Genomic DNA, 19,612 nt, shown 5'->3' on the forward strand with positions numbered 1-19,612 from the left:
ATGGATCTTGATCTAATGAATGCAAAAACCTGCCTACCAAATTGACTTGTTGCAGAGCTGGGATTAAAGTCCAAGTTTATCAGCTCTATCCTCTGTGCTCCTAACCAATGTGCTATTGTGCCCTCATCAGAATAGCTCATCTGGGCACATGACCAGATGCATTTCCATGATTTCTCCCTACTGTGTTGCATAATAAAGCTTTGGCCAAACGTTTTTTAGAGTGGAAGAAGCATCTTATGTAATATGTTCTGCTTTGCTATTTGACTTGATTTTAAATTAATAATTGATTGTAATTGTTGATTTTAATTTGACTTAATTTCAAATTAATCAAGAAGAATTGATTTACAGTTAAATCAAAAAGTATATACACATAATCTAATTTAGAAAATCCAGAATTGGCTTTGTACAGATAAGTACTTTTTTCATTTTATAAATTAATGGTTTAAATTTTGGTATTAAATATGTTGCATTGAAATTTTCAACAGACTTCTTTAAAATTTCTTGTGCAAACAACATCAAACCCCTTCCATAATTCCCTCCTTCCCCCAAATTCTGAGACTCAAGCACAATAAAGGATGTTTTTATTGCAGTTCAATATTCATAAGTAATGCAAAAGAGCGGTGGATACAGTTTAATTCACAAAAGAAAAAGTTGACAACATAGAAAATGCTGTATTACATTGAAATATTAAAAACATGGAAAGTTTTCAAACAGAAAAATTAAAGCCCTTTATTCATAATGTCCAACCACATCCTTTTTTGATTTTTCATTTTTGTGAAATTTAGAAATTTTTCCCCCCTAAGCCTGCCCTAGTCTTTCATGAGGTATAAAATATAAGCGGAACCTAGAAATGTCACATCCAAGCATTTAGAATATGCTCTTTGAAGTCTTACCACTTTTTCTTATAGCCACATACATCACATGCATCAATTTGAGACAACTCAAATTGAATATGTTGCCCTCACTCAGGCCCAACATGTTATAAGCTCAATCTTGACATCTCAGTTACAGGACAAAAATCTAACTGGCCACGCATGAAATATACAATAAATTATTTGAAAAACATGGGTGTTTCTACCCAGGCATGTATATGCAGATAGAATCAACATTATCTAGATTAGCATGCTTATACCATATTTAAAAACATAAAATTTACATTCACCAGTAATTCCCTTCACCTAAAATGCACATGTACATGTGTATATCTGTGTAGAGAGATGTTTATACATGCCAGGGTGCTGATAGATAAATCAGAATACAAAGGATCGATGACTAGAAAAGTAATACTGGAGTAATACTTAAAAATGTGATCAGATTTGTAAAAATATAATTTCCACAAAGGTCAGGTTCATCTGTTACATAAAGTAAATGCTGCATACCAGTATAATGAAAAAGTTGGTAAGCTTTTCAAAGGCAAGATGGATTTGTGAGATGCTCAAACTTGGTCACATCCAAGTCAGTAGCAGGCAGCTAGCTTTTGAACATTTTGTTGGGATATGAGGGGCTTCAAAACCACTGCATGCATTTTGGTTATGTTTGGAGAATTAGATAATACTTTTATCAGTTCTCATATCAACTTTTAACAGCACTCAAACCATATTATCAAGAATCTAAACATACTGAATCCTAAACGCATTCCTGAAAGGTACACTAAAAAGGACCAACAGCACTTTTGCACTCACTAAAACATACAGGCTCACACCAGGTACGTTTCATTGGATCTTAGAACTTAAACTGACTTACTGTCTTTAACACTAGATTGCCCAAGGAAGTCATTTTGACTGCTTTTTAATTTCAGTTAGAAAAACAATGATGTATATAATGACAGAATTTCTTAGAATTTGGTGACTTTTTATACAACATATAAATGCGTTTATTAGTAATTGTAGTTACCTCCCCCTCCTTCATTTCCAGTATATATGTATGTGTTATACCTATATTGCCCAAAAGCAGTCATTTTGACTGCTTGGGAAATTATGACTCTTATTATTGAAATTGAGTTAATTTCTTATATGACCAGTTCGGCTGTGTATTGAAATAACAGTTTTCATTTTTTTTCGATTACCGTCACATGATAACATACAAGTACATGATAAATTGTCGATACTTGATGAGTTGCAGTTGCTCAATTAGCTAAACTAGTACTTGTTATTTGAATCTTTATGCAGTGATATTTGTTCTAATAAGTTGTTTATTTTATTTCTTTTGCGCCCTAAATTCATGAAAGAAATGTCGAATAGAAGTGAGTTATTGGAAAAGCTAAGGAACATAAGTGAAGAGTGCTCCGATATTATTCTTTCACAATGCAGTCATTTTGACTGCTTTTGGGCAATATAGGTATATACAAAATTTCGGTCTTTCTAGTGTTAAAGGGGCAGACATAGGAGATAAAGCCTTCCCAGGTACCATTCCCACACAAGGGCACACCCCCTCCCCCACCCCCAACCCTTAAAACAAAACAAACAAAACTACACCTACTCACTCCAGGGCAAATTATCTGTGTTTGCTGGCCCTCCAGGCACACAGGAGGGCAGACTCATTTTCTCAAAATGTACCTTTGGAGGCAAGCACCTCCTTTCTCTGTGAAACAGGTAAGCGTACAGGATCAAACCACACGGAGTGGATGTTGAGATGTTACCTGAAAACTACCAAGGAGCTACTCCAGGGCTTGCAGAGGGTTCATATCCTTCACTGTTTCTCTGAGTCCCACTGCAGATGAGATTGGCAATTGGGATCCCACCATCAGCTGCCATATGAGTACACAGTGTCTATGACATGAGCTAGCTTCCTGAGGCCCGGTTCACACTGTTTTCAAACATTCCATCCATCCATGAGGTAGATATCAACCACTGTCATATTACACAGGATTTGAGAAAAACAAAGCATTTCTCTATATGGGACCTTCCTGAAAACGGCTTTCCCCTACTACCATAAGAAAGGCGAGTCCTATATTTATCGATGTACATTATGCCCATTTTGACAGGGCAGTAAGAATCTGAATTTGAACCAGGGCTGAACAACAGAAAGGCATACACTAGCAGCTATTAAAATCCAGAAAGAAGGTAGAGACAAAACATGACAAAGTAAAAAAGGGTCAAGAAATTTTCCACTATATGAAATAATTCTAAGTGAACCATTCCAAAATATTTACATGTAGATAAAGTACATTTTGAAATGCATTCTTAGATTCTCAGAGGCATACTGAAAAAATTTCCCATCAGTAAGACAAGTGCTTTTTATGCACATGGTAGAATTTTATTTAAAATAGGTTAAACATTAAAGGACAGAAAAAATATGTAAGATATACTTTTTTTTTGTACACTTTCAACCTATAAACAACTAAGGCTCGAGTCACTATTATGTGCAAAGCATTTGTTGAAGGCTGGTGCTAAGGAATATGCAATGAACTATTCTATAATACTGCTTACAATCCTTAGGTTCTACTTTAATGGCCGAAATGAAACTTTTACAAAAGTTTCTAGTATAAGGTGAGGTTCTATAACTACATGCTTTTTCAGAAGGCAGTCTGTATCAGAATGCAGATGTATCGGATCTTGCGTGTGATGATTGCCAAGGAAATAACTGGATGTAAATCTAATTTCACTTTAGATGTAGGGAAATAGTTGATTAAAAGGGAGGAGTCTACTTTGAATTAAATTAGTAAAGTTACTGAGAAGCCTCATGGGAGTTAAAGCAAACAAGCCATAGTGTTTGTTTTGGAGTAGACCCATGCTCACAGTTCTTTCCTGGCATCTGACCACTTTTCTCTTGCGTGTTTTCTTCATGAAAACTAAGACAAGGAGTCAATAAGAAAAATTTTTAAAAAAGAAAAACATATAAAGAAGACAAACTGACTATTAGCAGGAAATCTTAGCATAGGAGGCTTTAGGCAGGTTAGCTAATACTTGTGCTTTGAATTAGAGTGATTTGTTAGGTCTATAACAATAACTTTTGATGACAAGTTGGCTTAATAGTCTCACCCACTGCTTTGGAACAATTTTAAAGAGTGCTTGAAATAAGCATTTTGCTCATTCATAGGCTTATGACTGAGTTTGATGAAGAATTAATGGATAACTCTTCTGGACTTCTAAGGAAAATATTAAGTTATATGAAGGCATTAGTTTTGTTAAATACATGGTCTTTAAGACTACTTCACTATTAGAAACAACATTTCCAGGGGCTTCTACTGGTCACAACTGTGATCATTTTAGCACCAAAAGAATAACTATAACAGGCTGAAACACATTAAGAATTCACGAGTCTATATTTATAATGAAACCTAACTTGTCACCTTCTATTTATTAAACCAACTTAAAAAAATATTTTATTGCCAAAACCGGTTTGACTCAGTGGATAGAGCGTTGGCCTGCGGACTGAAAGGTCCCAGGTTCGATTCCGGTCAAGGGCATGTACCTGGGTTGTGGGCATATCCCCAGTAGGAGATGTGCAGGAGGCAGCTGATCGATGTTTCTCTCTCATCGATGTTTCTAACTCTCTATCTCACTCCCTTCCTCTCTGTAAAAAATCATTTTTACATCGAGAGAGAAACATCGATCAGCTGCCTCCTGCACATCTTCTACTGGGGATGTGTCCGCAACCAAGGTACATGCCCTTGACTGGAATCAAACCTGGGACCTTTCAGTCCACAGGCCGATGCTCTATTCATTGAGCCAAACCGGTCAGGGTTAAACCAACTTTTTTGAAGTTAATAGTAAAAGGGAAAAATAAACTTGCCTTCCTAGTAAGAACTGTATTTAAGGATGACTAAATAGCTCAAGTTGAGGAAGGAAAGCTATAGTTTTCATAGAAATACCAACTAATAAATGCAGAAGGAATATGAAAATTGGAAAAAAAATCACAAACCTGAGCATTTACTGATTTAGGCAAGTATTATCACTAGATGCTAAAACCCCTGGTTGAATGGCTCATGGGGAACTGGGAATTCATTAGATGCCAAAGGAACACCATGGTGATAACTTCCTAGTCACCAAGGTGAAAACGTAATTGAGGGGATTAGACTGTTAGTAGATTTACCTTAGCATTCAATGGTAGGGTCAACTAGATATGATGTGTTTTCTGATGTGATACAATTTAAAGCATGTATCTCATCTACGATATATTCTAGCAAAAAAAAAATTTTCTTTCAAATCCATGAGGCTTCTAGATATAACTTCTAGATCACAGGTGGTCCAGGATATAAAAGGACAAGCTAAATAACACCGTAAGCAAGTAGACACGTTAGCAATATGGGATTCTGCAGGACAACTGCCCCAGTCTCTTTAACGAGTCAATGTCATTAAAAAAAAAAGGGACTGTGCTAGATAGACTTAAAAGGACTTAAAGGGACATGATCAGTTACAGTGGAAGGTCATAGAATGGGTACTAGTTTGGACAAACCAACTACAAATCTGGGGACAAGTGGGGTAAATTTGAATATGGTAAAAATGTTCTGGAATGCGAAAATGGAAATTGTTTATGGAAGAAAATAGGTTACAGAACATTGTGGCGTATGATCGTATTTTGGTTAAAAGATATATATATTCATAAAGATATGGAAGGATATTCATTAAGTTGTTAGCGATATTTTTTGGTGGCAGTATGTTTTATTTTCTCTATTTTGCTTTTCTGTTTTTCTGTAATGCACTTATATTGCATCTGTAAAAATGAAAACTCATTTATTTCAAAAGAAGAACTAGAAAACCGTGGGTATGCCACCTCTATTCAATAACTCTCATTACAGAAAGTCTGTAGGGCAACACGTACAAAAGCAAGGAACACTACATGTCTGGTGACAGCATAACTGATCTGTAGGTAAAGTGCTTAAAGAGAAAAATTCTTAAGTGCTTAGCTGACAACGATAATACTGAAAAGTAACAGAAATGTCACTGCACAATAAATTCAGGAAAGAGGCCAATTCATCTTGGAAACAGCCAATTAAAAGAAAACCACACAAGTAAGATACATCTTGCTATGCGTCATTCACCCTCCAAATCAAGCCTTGACTAATCGTATTTACTCTTAGAAAAAAAAATCTCGTGTCTAGTATTTAAAATGCGTAAATTAGTGGTTTTGGAAGAGGCTCATACCCTATCCCGGCCGAGTTCCTCACGCCTCCGCCTGAGTGGCATTGGGCTCCGCATCCTCCTGGGGCGGAGGGGTCAGGGCTTCTTGTTCAGCCAGCGCCTCTCGAAGCTGGCTCCCTAACACGGCATCGTGGATGCTGTGGAACAGCAGCTCCTTTAAGGCGGGATTTTCAAAAAAGAAGTTTGACGTGAGGTCATTTACAACTTGTGCTAGGAAAGAAGAAAAGAAAATTAGTCCGCACTCTGGGCATCAGTCTTGAACATAAAAAGCAAACAAACCCACTTTCGTAGAGTTCAAATATTAGAATGGTAATAAAAGTCTCACTCCAGTTCCTGTCCCCATGGCATCACCACCCCCCCCCCCCACACACACACCCAGGCGCAGGTGGCCACTTTCATTATTTTCTAATGCATTTTTCCAGTATTTCTTTATGCGAATGTAAGTAAGTATATAAACATTTATTCTTATTCCCCCCCTTTTCTCACCCAAAAGAAAGCATACTATATATTATCCTGAATATTGAAAAAATTTAAATCTTCTCAATTTTTATGACTACATGGTATTCGATCTCATAGATGTAGCCTCGTTGTCTTACGTGGTGCCTTTTGTTCGACAGTTGAGCTTTTCCACTCTATTGTTTTCAGAGACAGTACTGGGACCACTAACCATGTACGTGTTTCTTATTGAGTGTGTGTAGCACGTTGCTGGATTTGCTGGGTTAAAAGGCAAATGTGTTTTTGATTTTGAGAGCCTCCACAGAGGCTGTTCTATTTTGCACTCACACCAGCAAGGTATGAGTGCCTGTTCTTCCAGTGTGCCTGCAGAGCACACTGTCAGGCAGTTTTTATTTTTGCTGTTACGTAGAGTTCATTTTCAAGCAGTGTTTTAACCAAAATTTAATATGAAACAAGAAAGCAGGCATTGTATAAAAAAACCTAAGTTTATGGCAGCCATTAAATAATTACTAAAAAAATATACCAGCCCAGAGCGATGGTTTATTAGCTCCTCTCCACCAACTGCAGCTCAGGAGGCTGCCACAAGGAGCCCAGGAACAGGAGTGCCTGTAAGTGGCTAATTTCAAAGCTAGCTTTAGAGTGATTTTCAGAAGAATAATTTTCATTTTCACTAAAAACTAAAATTAGATTGAAGTATTTCCAAATGCGGTTACTGAAAAAAGAGAAAAAAAATCAAAAATGACAATATTTCTCCTCATTCTAGAAGTGTACTTACCACTGCATCCTGCTAAATACACATAAATACCGACATCTCCATATTCTTTTACAATCTGTAATAATGTTGAAATAAAGTTTAGTTTCTCTTGACTGTGCCAAATGCAAGTTTATTTTTACCAATATGTATTTCACTGATATAAGACACTCTAGTGCATTCACTTGATCTACTTTGCTTCAATAATTATGCATTTTTTGAGCTAATCATTTAAAAATTGTGTGTTTCTTTTGAGTTTTATATGGACAGTGATAATTAGGGATACCAAAGAATTCTTGTTAAATTTTATTTAGGTCTATAAATTTTATTTAGGTCTGATATGTACTGAAATATTTACAGATGATGGGATGACTGCCATGCGCTTCAAAATAAGGGGAAAGTGGGTGTGGGGGACAAGTGAAACAAGATTAACCATAAACTGATAATTGTTGAAGCTGAGTGATACTTATGCGGGGGTTCATTACACTATGCTCTTTACTTTTGAATATTTTTGACATTTTCCATAATCAAAAGTTGAAAAAAAACCCCACAACAACAAAAGATGTTTAAGCGTCGAAAAGGGACTCTAAGTTCAACTGTCTGATTTTTACTGATGGCAAAACTGGGCACAGAGAGATTAAATGACTTGTTCACGATGATGCTTACCCCTGACAGAGTTTTTACACCAACAGAATCGATAAAATTGACTTGTGTAAAATCCAGAATGACAGTGTGGACATTGTCCCCTGGGGGCATAAATCTTTGCAGTTCTTCAGGAATTGTGGTCTTAATGACTACTGGGGGAAATTTTATCTCATCATCCTCTTCTTCAGTCTTCGTAGCATCTTCCCCGTCTACTTCTCCATCCTGTGTCAAAAATTAAATCACACCAGAATTCTATGTATTTTGGTCCTGAGAGTTATAAGGAAAAATTAGTCTTTAGAGTCTCAAGCTACTGTCTATACCAGATCTTTTCTAAAATATTTGCCAAATCCCAGCCTTGTAATGTGACAAAAAAATGTGTACACAATATTCAATTTTAACTCAGTTTATTTTCCTTTTTTTGGCTCAATGAAATCTACTCTTAGTCCATTTTCCCCTAACTTCTAAAATAATTCTATTAACTTCAGCATGATAGACCATAAGTTACCATAAGCCTGGACAGTAAAAACCAGCCTTTGAGCTTTTTGACTATAAGCTGAATGAATCTATGGCTAAATAGTAATGATAAAATTTATTAAGGTTCTGTATGATGTTTACTTTTTAAAATAATATTTTTCCGCCCTACTTGCTTTTGCTCAGTGGATACAGCGTCAGTCCGCAGACTGAAGGGTCCTGAGTTCGATTCCAGTCAAGGGCAGGTACTCTGGTTGCAGGCTTGATCCCGGCCCCAGTCAGGGGCATGTGGGAGGCAACCAATAAATGTGTCTCACATCAATGTTTCTCTCTCTGTGTTTCCTCCCTCCCTTTCACTCTCTCTAAAAATTAAAGGAAAAATATACTCGGGTGAGGATTACTGAAATAACAAACAACAATGTTTTCCTGAGCCTATATCACTACTTATTTCAGAAGCATTCTCATAACTAACCTTATCATGCATTTTTATTTTTTATCATGCATTTTTAATACATAAAGGATAGTTAGATTATTTCTAAGCTTTCTTATTTTAGGGACTTCATGCTGTGTTAAAATTTCAATCATGAATAAAGGTGGGGGCCACTATGAATCAAGAGAGAAGGGAAAATTACACTGAAGAGACCACTCACCGCCTTGATAATGGTTGCGTTGGCTAAGTTTGCATTCCCGACTTCTTTAGCATACTTCTTCATGGCCTTTCTTCTTGCTCCCATAATAAATGCTGGGTTCACTCCCGTCTTTACAGAACAGCAATATTTGTAAAATCACTTCTTGGCTCCCAGGAATCCCCCCCCCCCCCAAATACAATTAATCTTTAAATGTCCCAATTTGATGGTTTTCTATGCGAAGTTACCACCCCAAACCTTTCTCTACCTTTCTCTCAGATCCCTGAACTGAATTATTCCCTCATTACAAGAATTTTAGTACGTTTTCTTATTCTTGGTCTTGATTCAAGCCAAACAGAAGCTAAAGTATTAAAGAGAATTTAAAGTAGCATTTTTCAAACTTAGATTTCTCAGATTCTTATATTTAAGAGACTTTGGGTTGATTGTGAGGATTTCCTATAAACTGGACAGGGTAGGATCAAGTTCTAATCATGACCAAAGGAACTCTTATGATCCCAAGAGCAAGAAATCTAAAATTATTTTTTCACCTTTTCTTAAAAATTTTTTCAAAAGGATATATATATATATATATATATATATATATATATACTCACACACATACATAAAAAAATGTACACATACATTTTAAAAGGTTATATATATATATACACACATCTACAAAAATGTAGAAAGAGAAACAATGTAAAATTAATTTTTTGTGACTCACCTTTCTTTTTAATGCACTGCTATACAAGTCACTATTTGCATAATAAATTGGGGCATTTATTTGGAATATTTTAATTCCAGGAATTTCTTTCACCTAAGAAATAAAATGTTAGTGAATTTAAAACATGGAAATATTTCAGAATCAAAACTGCAATAGCCTCCCTCTTCCAACCTGAAAATTCACACAGAGGTTGCTAAGGGCCCTCTTAATAGTGTTTAGATAAAACAATGTCTCTCTACTCATGCTCTGGAGGAAGGAGACCAAGAAGAAAGCCTTTTAAAATGCACATTTTGATCAGAGAACCAGGATGACGGCATAGGTAAATGCCAGTACTCGCTGCCTCCCACAACCACATCAAAATTACAACTAAAATACAGAACAACTATCACTCAGAACCGCCTGAAATCTGGCTAAATGGAAGTCTTACAAGTAGAGAATAAAGATGAAAGTATATAGAGACTGGTAGGAGGGGCAGAGGTGACAAATGGGCTGGTCCGACACTGTGTGGCTTTTATTTATTTATTTTTAAATCGGGAAGATATCTCTGCTGCAGAGGCCTCTTGTGAGAAGACAGGGGTCCCAGCCTCACTTTGGACCCCAGCCCAGGGTTCCAGAGCTGAAAAGAGAAGGCCCCATAACTTGGGCTGTAAAACCAGCAGGAACTGTGACTGAGTGACACTGAGGCTGCTGGAGACCCAGCAGTTCCCCTTAAAGGACAGCACATGAACTTACATGGTCCTGCTCCCTGTAAGCTCCAGCGCTGGGGCAGCAGTTTGGGGGAATCCAGAAACATACTGGGAGAAACTGGATATCTGGCATTGGAGCAAGAACTCAGGAGTGGCTTTCTCTCAGACAGGGGTGCTCACTGGGGTCATTGTTCCTATGCTGAGACCTCCCCCTGTTGCAGAGATGACCGGCAGCCATATCTGAGTTTCTCATACTGTTTTCTCTGCCCTGGTGATTTCCTGAGACCCCACCCCACCCAATTTGCAGCCCCACCCAAGCTGTTTGCAATGGCTTTTCCATATGAATGGTCTGTCCTGGCTCAGACTTCAGACTTACCTATAATCTCTCAAACAAGCAGCAGCTGGCCATCAGCAAGACCTGGCACTAGCAGCAGCCTGCCTTGCTTCACAGCTTGGCCTAGCCTGGGCACTTCCAAGCCCCACACAAATAGCAGCCATCTGCAGATCGCTCTGTGGCTTCTGCTGGGTGGCACCTGGTAGTAGTTGACTTTGCATTTCCTGGGAGGCCCCAGAGCCACTGTACCCAATGGACAGTTTCAGACCATACCAGATTACAACTTTACACATCCATGAGCAACACACTCACGCGGCAAACTCAGTGAACACTAACACCTCACTGAGGCAAATCCTACTCCATAGGAGTGTCTCTTGAACAGCAGCTCTTCCACTGTAGTCACAGCTGGTTCTCACAGCCAATTGGCCTGGAGGTCAGTTCCTCCCAGTGATGCCAATAGCAATCAAGGCTCAACTACAAGACTGTGTACACAGTGTACACAGGGGCACACCTAGTGTGCTCAGCTCAGGTGACTGGGAAGGCTGAGCCACTGGGCCCTATAGGATACCTACTACACAAGGCCACTCTACCAATTCCAGGAGACATGGCAGCTCTACCTAATACATAGAAGCAAACACAGGGAGCCCAGCTGGCATGGCACAGTGGTTGAGGGACTTGTGGGCTTGGACCCCAGTATAGGGTGTGCAGGAGGCAGCTAATTAATGATTCTCGGAGAACCAAGATGGCGGCATAGGTTAACGCCGGAGTTTGCTGCTTTGAACAACTACTTCAAAAGTGAAACCAAAAAACGGAAGGGACATCACCCAGAACCACAGGAACGCTGGCTGAGTGGAAGTCCTACAACTAGGAGGAAAGAGAAACGCATACGGACACTCAGAGGAGGCGCAGTGCTGAAGTCAAATTCTGAGGTGCGGAGTGCGCGGAGCGGGCTGGCGGCGGAGGGCGCGGTTGTTGTTTTCAATCGGGAGGGAGTCGCAGACTCTGAGCACCAGATCCGGGTGAGTCTTTAGGGACCCAGACTCAAACGGGAGAAGCGGGACTGTCTGGCTTCGGTCAGAGCGAGTGCAGCTTTCTCTCCGAGCTTTGCAGCGGGTGCTGGGACCCAGAGAGGCAGAGCCCCTGGGGACAGGACTGAGAGCCGCCATAACTGCTCTCTCCGGCCCACCCTGTTGATCCTGTGCGACCCGCCCCGCCCAAGCCCTGCACAGAGGCATTTGCCGGATAGCCTCAGGCAAAGGCTAGATTAGCACCTCCCTAGAGGACAGAAGTTCTCTCACTGCTGACACAGCTGATTCTCATAGCCACTTGGCCTGGAGGTCAAACCCTCCCTGGAATTAGCTACAACAATCAAGATTTAACTATAAGACTGCGAACAAAGACCACTAGGGGGTGCACCAAGGAAGCATAACAAAATGCGGAGACAAAGAAACAGGACAAAATTGTCAATGGAAGAAATAGAGTTCAGAACCACACTTTTAAGGTCTCTCAAGAACTGTTTAGAAGCTGCCGATAAACTTAATGAGATCTACACGAAAACTAATAAGACCCTCGATCTTATATTGGGGAACCAACTAGAAATTAAGCACACACGGACTGAAATAACGAATATTATACAGACGCCCGACAGCAGACCAGAGGAGCGCAAGAATCAAGTCAATGATTTGAAATGCGAGGAAGCAAAAAACATCCAACCGGAAAAGCAAAATGAAAAAAGAATCCAAAAATGCGAGGATAGTGTAAGGAGCCTCTGGGACAGCTTCAAGCGTACCAACATCAGAATTATAGGGGTGCCAGAAGATGAGAGAGAGCAAGATATTGAAAACCTATTTGAAGAAATAATGACAGAAAACGTCCCCCACCTGGTGAAAGAAATGGACTTACAGGTCCAAGAAGCGCGGAGAACCCCAAACAAAAGGAATCCAAAGAGGACCACACCAAGACACATCATAATTAAAATGCCAAGAGCAAAAGATAAAGAGAGAATCTTAAAAACAGCAAGAGAAAGAAACTCAGTTACCTACAAGGGAATACCCATACGACTGTCAGCTGATTTCTCAACAGAAACTTTGCAGGCCAGAAGGGAGTGGCAAGAAATATTCAAAGTGATGAATACCAAGAACCTACAACCAAGATTACTTTATCCAGCAAAGCTATCATTCAGAACGGAAGGTCAGATAAAGAGCTTCACAGATAAGGAAAAGCTAAAGGAGTTCATCACCACCAAACCAGGATTATATGAAATGCTGAAAGGTATCCTTTAAGAAGAGGAAGAGGAAGAAAAAGGTAAAGATACAAATTATGAACAACAAATATGCATCTATCAACAAGTGAATCTAAGAATCAAGTGAATAAATAATCTGATGATCAGAATGAACTGTTGATTATAATAGAATCAGGGACATAGAAAGGGAATGGACTGACTATTCCTGGGGGGGAAAGGGGTGTGGGAGATGTGGGAAGAGACTGGACAAAAATCGTGCACCTATGGATGAGGACAGTGGGTGGGGAGTGAGGGCGGAGGGTGGGGCGGGAACTGGGAGGAGGGGAGTTATGGGGGGGGGAAAAAAAGGAACAAATGTAATAATCTGAACAATAAAGATTTAATTAAAAAAAAAAAAAAAAAAAGAACTTGGACCATGGGTTTGTCTGTGTGGGTGTTTGTACATTAAAAAAAAACCCTTCATAATTGATATTCATTAACCTGCACACATTTAAAAAAAAAAAAAAAAAATGATTCTCTCTCATCATTGATGTCTCTATCTCTTAAAAAAAAAAAAAGCCTTGTCTCTGGAACGCAGTTTGGAAACAAGTAATTCAGCATATAATTCTTCGGAAGGAGGAGAAAACAGTAATCCTAATACAATCTCATTTCCTAATATCTTACAGTGAATCTGAGAATTTCTTCTCCAGAAAAAAACAAAACAGAGAAAACTAGTTTTAAAAGATTTTAGAAAAGTCTTTGAGATTCCACATAAGAACATTCAAAATCAAGGATATTTTAAACCCTGATTTTAACCTGTATTTTACATAGTTAATATTTTACCATCAGTTTAAATCATCAGAAAAAAATCATGCACATACAAACCATCCTCTCAGTTTCAGTATTTTGTAAATATATACCTTAATTCCAATACTATATATTTATCCTCATTTAAAAAAGAGACAAAATAAATATTAGGAGGTTGAGCAATTAATGTATAGTATAATGTACAGTGTAAGCTATAAAAGTGAATCCAGAGAGTAAATCAATATTCAGGATTTTCACTTTGACCAGTATACTTCCTTCCTTTTAACCCCCACTTTTTGTCCTAGGTGAAAATAAAATTTAGTTAGCCAATCACATTACACCACATCACTTGCTTACAACCATTTAGAATGATAGAAAAGGTCCTACCTCCTCATATGCATCTATATCAATGTACACATCAGTGTCAGGAAGCTGTCCAAGGACTTTGTAGCTCGGGCTGAGGAGAGAGAGTGACTGTGTTAACATACCATTGTGCTGAGACCCAGCATGTAATTGAGAAATGAAGTAGTACACACTTAAATGTCATGTATGGATGTGCTAGTGAATTCAGGAATACTTGATCCTTATATGGTGCCTTTCACATTCCTAGTGCCATTCCAAACCTAACATTCTCCACACACTTCACACCACACACACCCTACACCTTACTCCCAACATATACAATACACACATACAGCAAATATATCTCACATCACACAAATAACACACACAGACACATAGAAACACATACCCCACATATGACACATACCCTTCACATACACAATGTAATTACACACACATACCATACAAATACACACCACACCAGACACTTACCATATCAACGACCTGATCAGGAAAAAAGACTTGGGCATTTAAAGATGGGGGTAGAAATGAATTGTGCAGAGTTCAAGTCATGCCATACATGACTCAAGTTCTCATTCTACTCAGTAGATAGAACTGTCATCCTACTCTACTTAAGAAGAGGTTTTCTTTTTGTTTCTAGGAGTCTCTGACCGGGGTGTGGGTAGTCAACTAAAGAGGTGGGGAGAAAATAAAAATCTCCAGTTAGCATAGAAATTTTCTTAAGTTTTGTTTGATAAATTGAAGCCCAGTGAGGTAAGGTGGGTTGTCAGGGAGCTTTGAGAGCCAGAATATGTCCCAAAGTCTTTGATGTGACATTCCATGGTCTTGGTACTATGTCCTGGTGCTTCTTAGCATACAGAGGCAAGTGCTTTGTGAGTCAGAATATACAATACAAACAGTAGCTAATTTTCTGGGTGGATTCCCTCAATAAGTATTCAGAGAACACACTATGTGCCTGATTCTGGACTCTAGGAACACTGCCTTCACGGTCAAGATGCTCAGTCTGTAGACAGATACAATCCACGTAAAGTCAACACTGCAATCTCGGGCAGGACACTCACACATCCCAATCTGTACACTCACCTCTGTGTTCTGTAAATCACAGTCATCAGCGCAATGATGACAGCAGTAATCAAACCATAGTCCAACCCCAGGAACAAGGAGGAAACGAAAGTCGTAAGCCAGATGGTCTGCACGAAACACAGAAAGCTTTATGGAGAATCCTGTTAACAATTTCCTAGAGTTACACACACACACACACACACACACACACACACACACACACACACACACACAATACCTAACCTTGCCTAACTGGACACTGCATATAACAACTGACTGCGTTAAATTATAATTCTCACATTTTTATCAGCACTAATCCCTGTGTTGCTATGATCAATCACCTAACAGTCACCTTTGTTACTTACCAGCTCTATTTTGCTGGTTCTCCAGAAAAAGGGGAGATCTGAGAATTGCATAAACATTCCTTTCAGGTTGACGATCACAATGGCCGACAGCACAGCCTGAAACACAGTACATCCACACTTGCCTCTCCTCTTGTGTCCAAACAGCCCCATTTGCTGGCTCCTCACTGTCCTCCTGCTGCCCTCCCACACCCTCTCCCCACTCACTTCCTACGTGGCAGTGATGGTACATTTGGAGCCATGAACACCTGGATTTTCAGGACTTGGTTAGCTAAAATGGGCCTTGGAAAACCAGGCTTATATCCTAGCAGCAAACCTGCATGGTAGTCAAGAGGTTCAGAATTAAACTTGGTACTCGAGGAGTTATTTCACCCAATGGCCTTTCTACATTGATTTTCTTTACTCTAACATTGTTCGTCATCTCTACTAGATTAAATATGTCAGTAAACAAATGTCTGAGGAGTGTAGGCCATCTCAGATTTTAAAAGGAAGTATTAGGTGAGAGAAGATCAAGGAGAAAGGGACCTTGGAGACTAGCCAGTGCAAACACCCTCTTTGCAGGTAAACTGAGACCCAGAGATGTTGAGACGGCTTTCCCAAGGTCCCAGTTGCTGATAGCTTGTGGACTAGGATCTTGGTCCTAGCCTTGGCCCTTTCTCATACCACCCTGCTAGGGTTACATTAAAGACCCATGAAACATCCACAAAAATATAAACAAATAAAATAGCAAAATTTGTACACATGGAAAACCTCACACCAAGTCCAAGCTACACACCTGGGGTAATGATTCAAAGAGGAATCCGGTGGCTAATATGACCATCAGAATCATTAACGAGGCCAAACAACCTGCAAGCTGCATGAGAAAAGACACATGGAAGGGGCTTTTAGGAGAGAGTAAGAGGCCAGCATAGATTGGTCCTAGTCTTTTGATAACCAATGTGAGACGATCAAGAAAAGATGGATTCATATAAGTCACTCAAACCATTACATAAACCTATTAACTCCTTCCCACTTCTCTGAAGTTCTGGCTCCTCTTACAGCTTTTAAACAGAAGCTGAAATACCCTGACTGAAATCTGCTTGCCGGGGTGGGGAAAGGAGATATCTGGTGCTGATCTGAGACCCGTAAGGGCCAGAAGAGGTCAGAAAAGACTCTGCTGTCCAATGTGGTGTCCACTAGCCACATGTAGCTCTTTAAATTAAAAGAATTTAAACTAAAGTAAAAAATTAAGGTCTTGCCTGCACTAGTCACATTGTATGTGCTCAAGAGTCTCAAGTGGCCAGTGGCTGCCATACCGGACGGTGCAAATACTGAATATTTCCATCACTGGTGGAAGTTCTATTGGATAGTGCTGGCATCCTTCCCATTCTCAGCCCAAGGCTTTCATGACAACATCCTATGTCTCAGCTTTGAGGTTTATGATAGCAAGGAGTATCGTATAATTTTTTGATTAAACTGGAGAGTATACCTCTTTCCTATAGATTTAGCTCCTTGGGATTTGCTTCAATCAATCATACTTTTTTTCTGATTCACTACACAGCTCACTGGAGCATGGATCTTCAGGCAGAATAGCTTTGGGTTCAGAAAAGAACCAAGGGATTAAAATTAAACTACCACCCAAATCACCAGTCCCGAGAAGCCAGGCGTATACATACCTGTGTCTTCCCTCCAGTGCCCTCCTGAACAAGGCTTCGAGACAAGGAGCATGAAATTGCGAAAGTCTGGAAGAGCGAGCCAATGGAATTGCACAGTCCCAGCGCAATGAGCTCCTTTTCCATGTGGAAACAAAGCACACGAGAGACCCGTTATTCTTCAGAAAGAAAGGGGCGATGGCCCACGTAATATACATTGTCAGCAGTATAGCCTGTTTCTTCATTGTCTTTTCAGATACCGGAAATGGTTTAGAATGAGCTCAAAATAGGAATTATTCCATAATTTAAGGTGGGGGTGGGAAACACTTTGAATTTTTAGTGCTGGCGGTAAATGCTGCACTCAGCCTTCTTTCCCAAATACTCTCTAAGGGACAATCCTTTAAACTTTAAGTTCTTTATTGTTGAAAGTATTACACATGTCTCCTTTCCCCCCTATTGACCTCTCCCCGGCTGCTCCCGCCCCCCAGCACATGTCCTCGCCCCCCTGCTGTCTGTGTCCATTGGCTAGGGATAAAACTTTGTTGTTGTTAAGGTATATAGGATTGTGGTGTGTAGTTCTGACATCTTTTGAATGCCTGGCTCTTGTTCAACCAGAGTACATGTCAGTGTCCTCCCGGGGCAGTGAAACCTGCTCTCAGGGCTACTCTGGTCTTCCTGGTTGGATCACTGTGCTTCATATGAATGGGGATCATCTCCTCTCCTCTTAGAAACACAGAGCATGTTAAAACAGACACTGTCATGCCAAAATTACAGCTCATGGCGTTCAGATTAAATACCTTATCTGTAGCTATGTTATAAAAGAAGGTGACAAAGAATACACTGTGGAGTTTGAGTGATGAATCATACACTCAACGTTTAATGACCAGAGAGAAGGTTTCCTGAGGAGTAAAAATGACTCTGGAAAAACATTTTATTCCCAATCTGTGATCACATCTTTAAAAACTCACTTTAAAAAGTGATCACATCTATTGAATGACAACTGTAATTGAAAAAAAAAAACAAAAAAACAAACACGACTAAAAACAGTGGTAACATCAATAGCAGTACGGCAAACTGGAAATCTCAGATTGGAGATTTCGCCTTTCTAGCTGGACCTCTGCCCATGGGATGAGTATGATAATGATCTGATCTACATTAATTATGAAAAAAATGTAATGTTCAATAAATCATGCTTTAAATACATCCACCATCAAACTACACGTTTTTTGATCAAGACAGAGGAATCAAGTTCACTTGCCTTTCATAGCAGAGCATGATGATTGTATCACTAGGGAACATCTGTACAAAAGTAATGATTTTTACCTGATTGCCATCGACCTGGTAGCCATGTTTATTTCCCAAGGTCTTGGCCATCGAGATGGTCACTGAAAACCCAACAATGGCTATGGCGATGGAATCCACGTACACGAGGTGGAAGAGGCTGGTGTCCGGATTGGCTGGAGGGAGTAGCCTGAAAGAGCAAGCTGACTTTAACCCAAGTGCTGTGACCACTGGGAAACAAACATGCAATGAAAGGGGAGCATCTCAGAGGGGCATTATTTACAAAGGAGGGATCCATGGGTACTTGTTTGCTCTCGTTTGGCAAAAAGGGCCCTTCTGGACACACAGAGGTTCTTTCCAGGCCTCAGCCCCAGAGTACCACCTTTCTGCCTGAATGGGTTATCAGCAGAGATCAGATGCCGTTTTATTTAGAAAAGAAGTAACCTCACACCTCATGGCACCTGCATGGCAGGTAAGTAAGAACCAGAACAGGAAGAAGAGACATTCGAACCAAAGCCTGAGGGCAGGGAGGGTATCGGGCAAGGGTCATCTTGGAGGAGAATTGCTGTCTGAGCAATAGTAGGCACTCATTGCTCTCCCTTGTTATTTCACATAACTGCTTCTTCCCAGGATCTCTTCAGGTGAGTTTCTAACATCAGAAAGGAGCTGCAGCAAATTATGCTCCTTGGGTCTCACCTGGGAGTCCGAAGGGGCCAATACTGTGACTCCGGAAGGCCCGCAATGGGCAATCTCATTTCTGTGGTCCTTTTTATAGGTTGGAAACTCCTTCCTAAAGGAAAAGAATAGGAATTCCCTAGAATAGTTTGGGGGAAGGAGCAATATAGGTTTTCAAAGGCACCTGCTCCCATTTGAGACACTGGGCTAGACCAGTGGCCGGCAAACTGCGGCTCGAGAGCCACATGCGGCTCTTTGGCCCCTTCAGTGTGGCTCTTCCACAAAATACTGACTTCTGCGCACGGGCCACGAAGTTTCAGTCGCACTGTACAGGCGCGCCCGCACGTGGTATTTTGTGGAAGAGCCACACTCAAGGGGCCAAAGAGCCGCATGTGGCTCGCGAGCCGCAGTTTGCTGACCACTGGGCTAGA

The 19,612-nt window shown here is 40.0% G+C and overlaps 1 protein-coding gene across 1 annotated transcript in view; it reads right to left on the bottom strand.

Annotated features, from left to right (window-relative positions):
- Positions 1-6,096: 6,096 nt before the first annotated feature.
- The window catches only part of SLC26A5 (solute carrier family 26 member 5), a 46,025-nt gene continuing 32,509 nt past the window's right edge, over positions 6,097-19,612 (bottom strand). The window contains exons 10-20 of the mRNA XM_059712764.1: positions 18,549-18,696; positions 17,250-17,363; positions 16,370-16,447; positions 15,598-15,693; positions 15,254-15,360; positions 14,195-14,264; positions 9,760-9,852; positions 9,057-9,164; positions 7,957-8,157; positions 7,315-7,369; positions 6,097-6,293 (exon numbers count right to left, since the gene is read on the bottom strand). Coding sequence (XP_059568747.1) covers positions 6,106-6,293; positions 7,315-7,369; positions 7,957-8,157; positions 9,057-9,164; positions 9,760-9,852; positions 14,195-14,264; positions 15,254-15,360; positions 15,598-15,693; positions 16,370-16,447; positions 17,250-17,363; positions 18,549-18,696 — 1,258 coding nt within the window. The 3' untranslated portion in view covers positions 6,097-6,105. The remainder of the gene's footprint in view (positions 6,294-7,314; positions 7,370-7,956; positions 8,158-9,056; positions 9,165-9,759; positions 9,853-14,194; positions 14,265-15,253; positions 15,361-15,597; positions 15,694-16,369; positions 16,448-17,249; positions 17,364-18,548; positions 18,697-19,612) is intronic.

The sequence above is a fragment of the Myotis daubentonii genome, chromosome 10 (assembly GCF_963259705.1).
Source record: "Myotis daubentonii chromosome 10, mMyoDau2.1, whole genome shotgun sequence".
Taxonomy (NCBI): Eukaryota; Metazoa; Chordata; class Mammalia; order Chiroptera; family Vespertilionidae; genus Myotis; species Myotis daubentonii.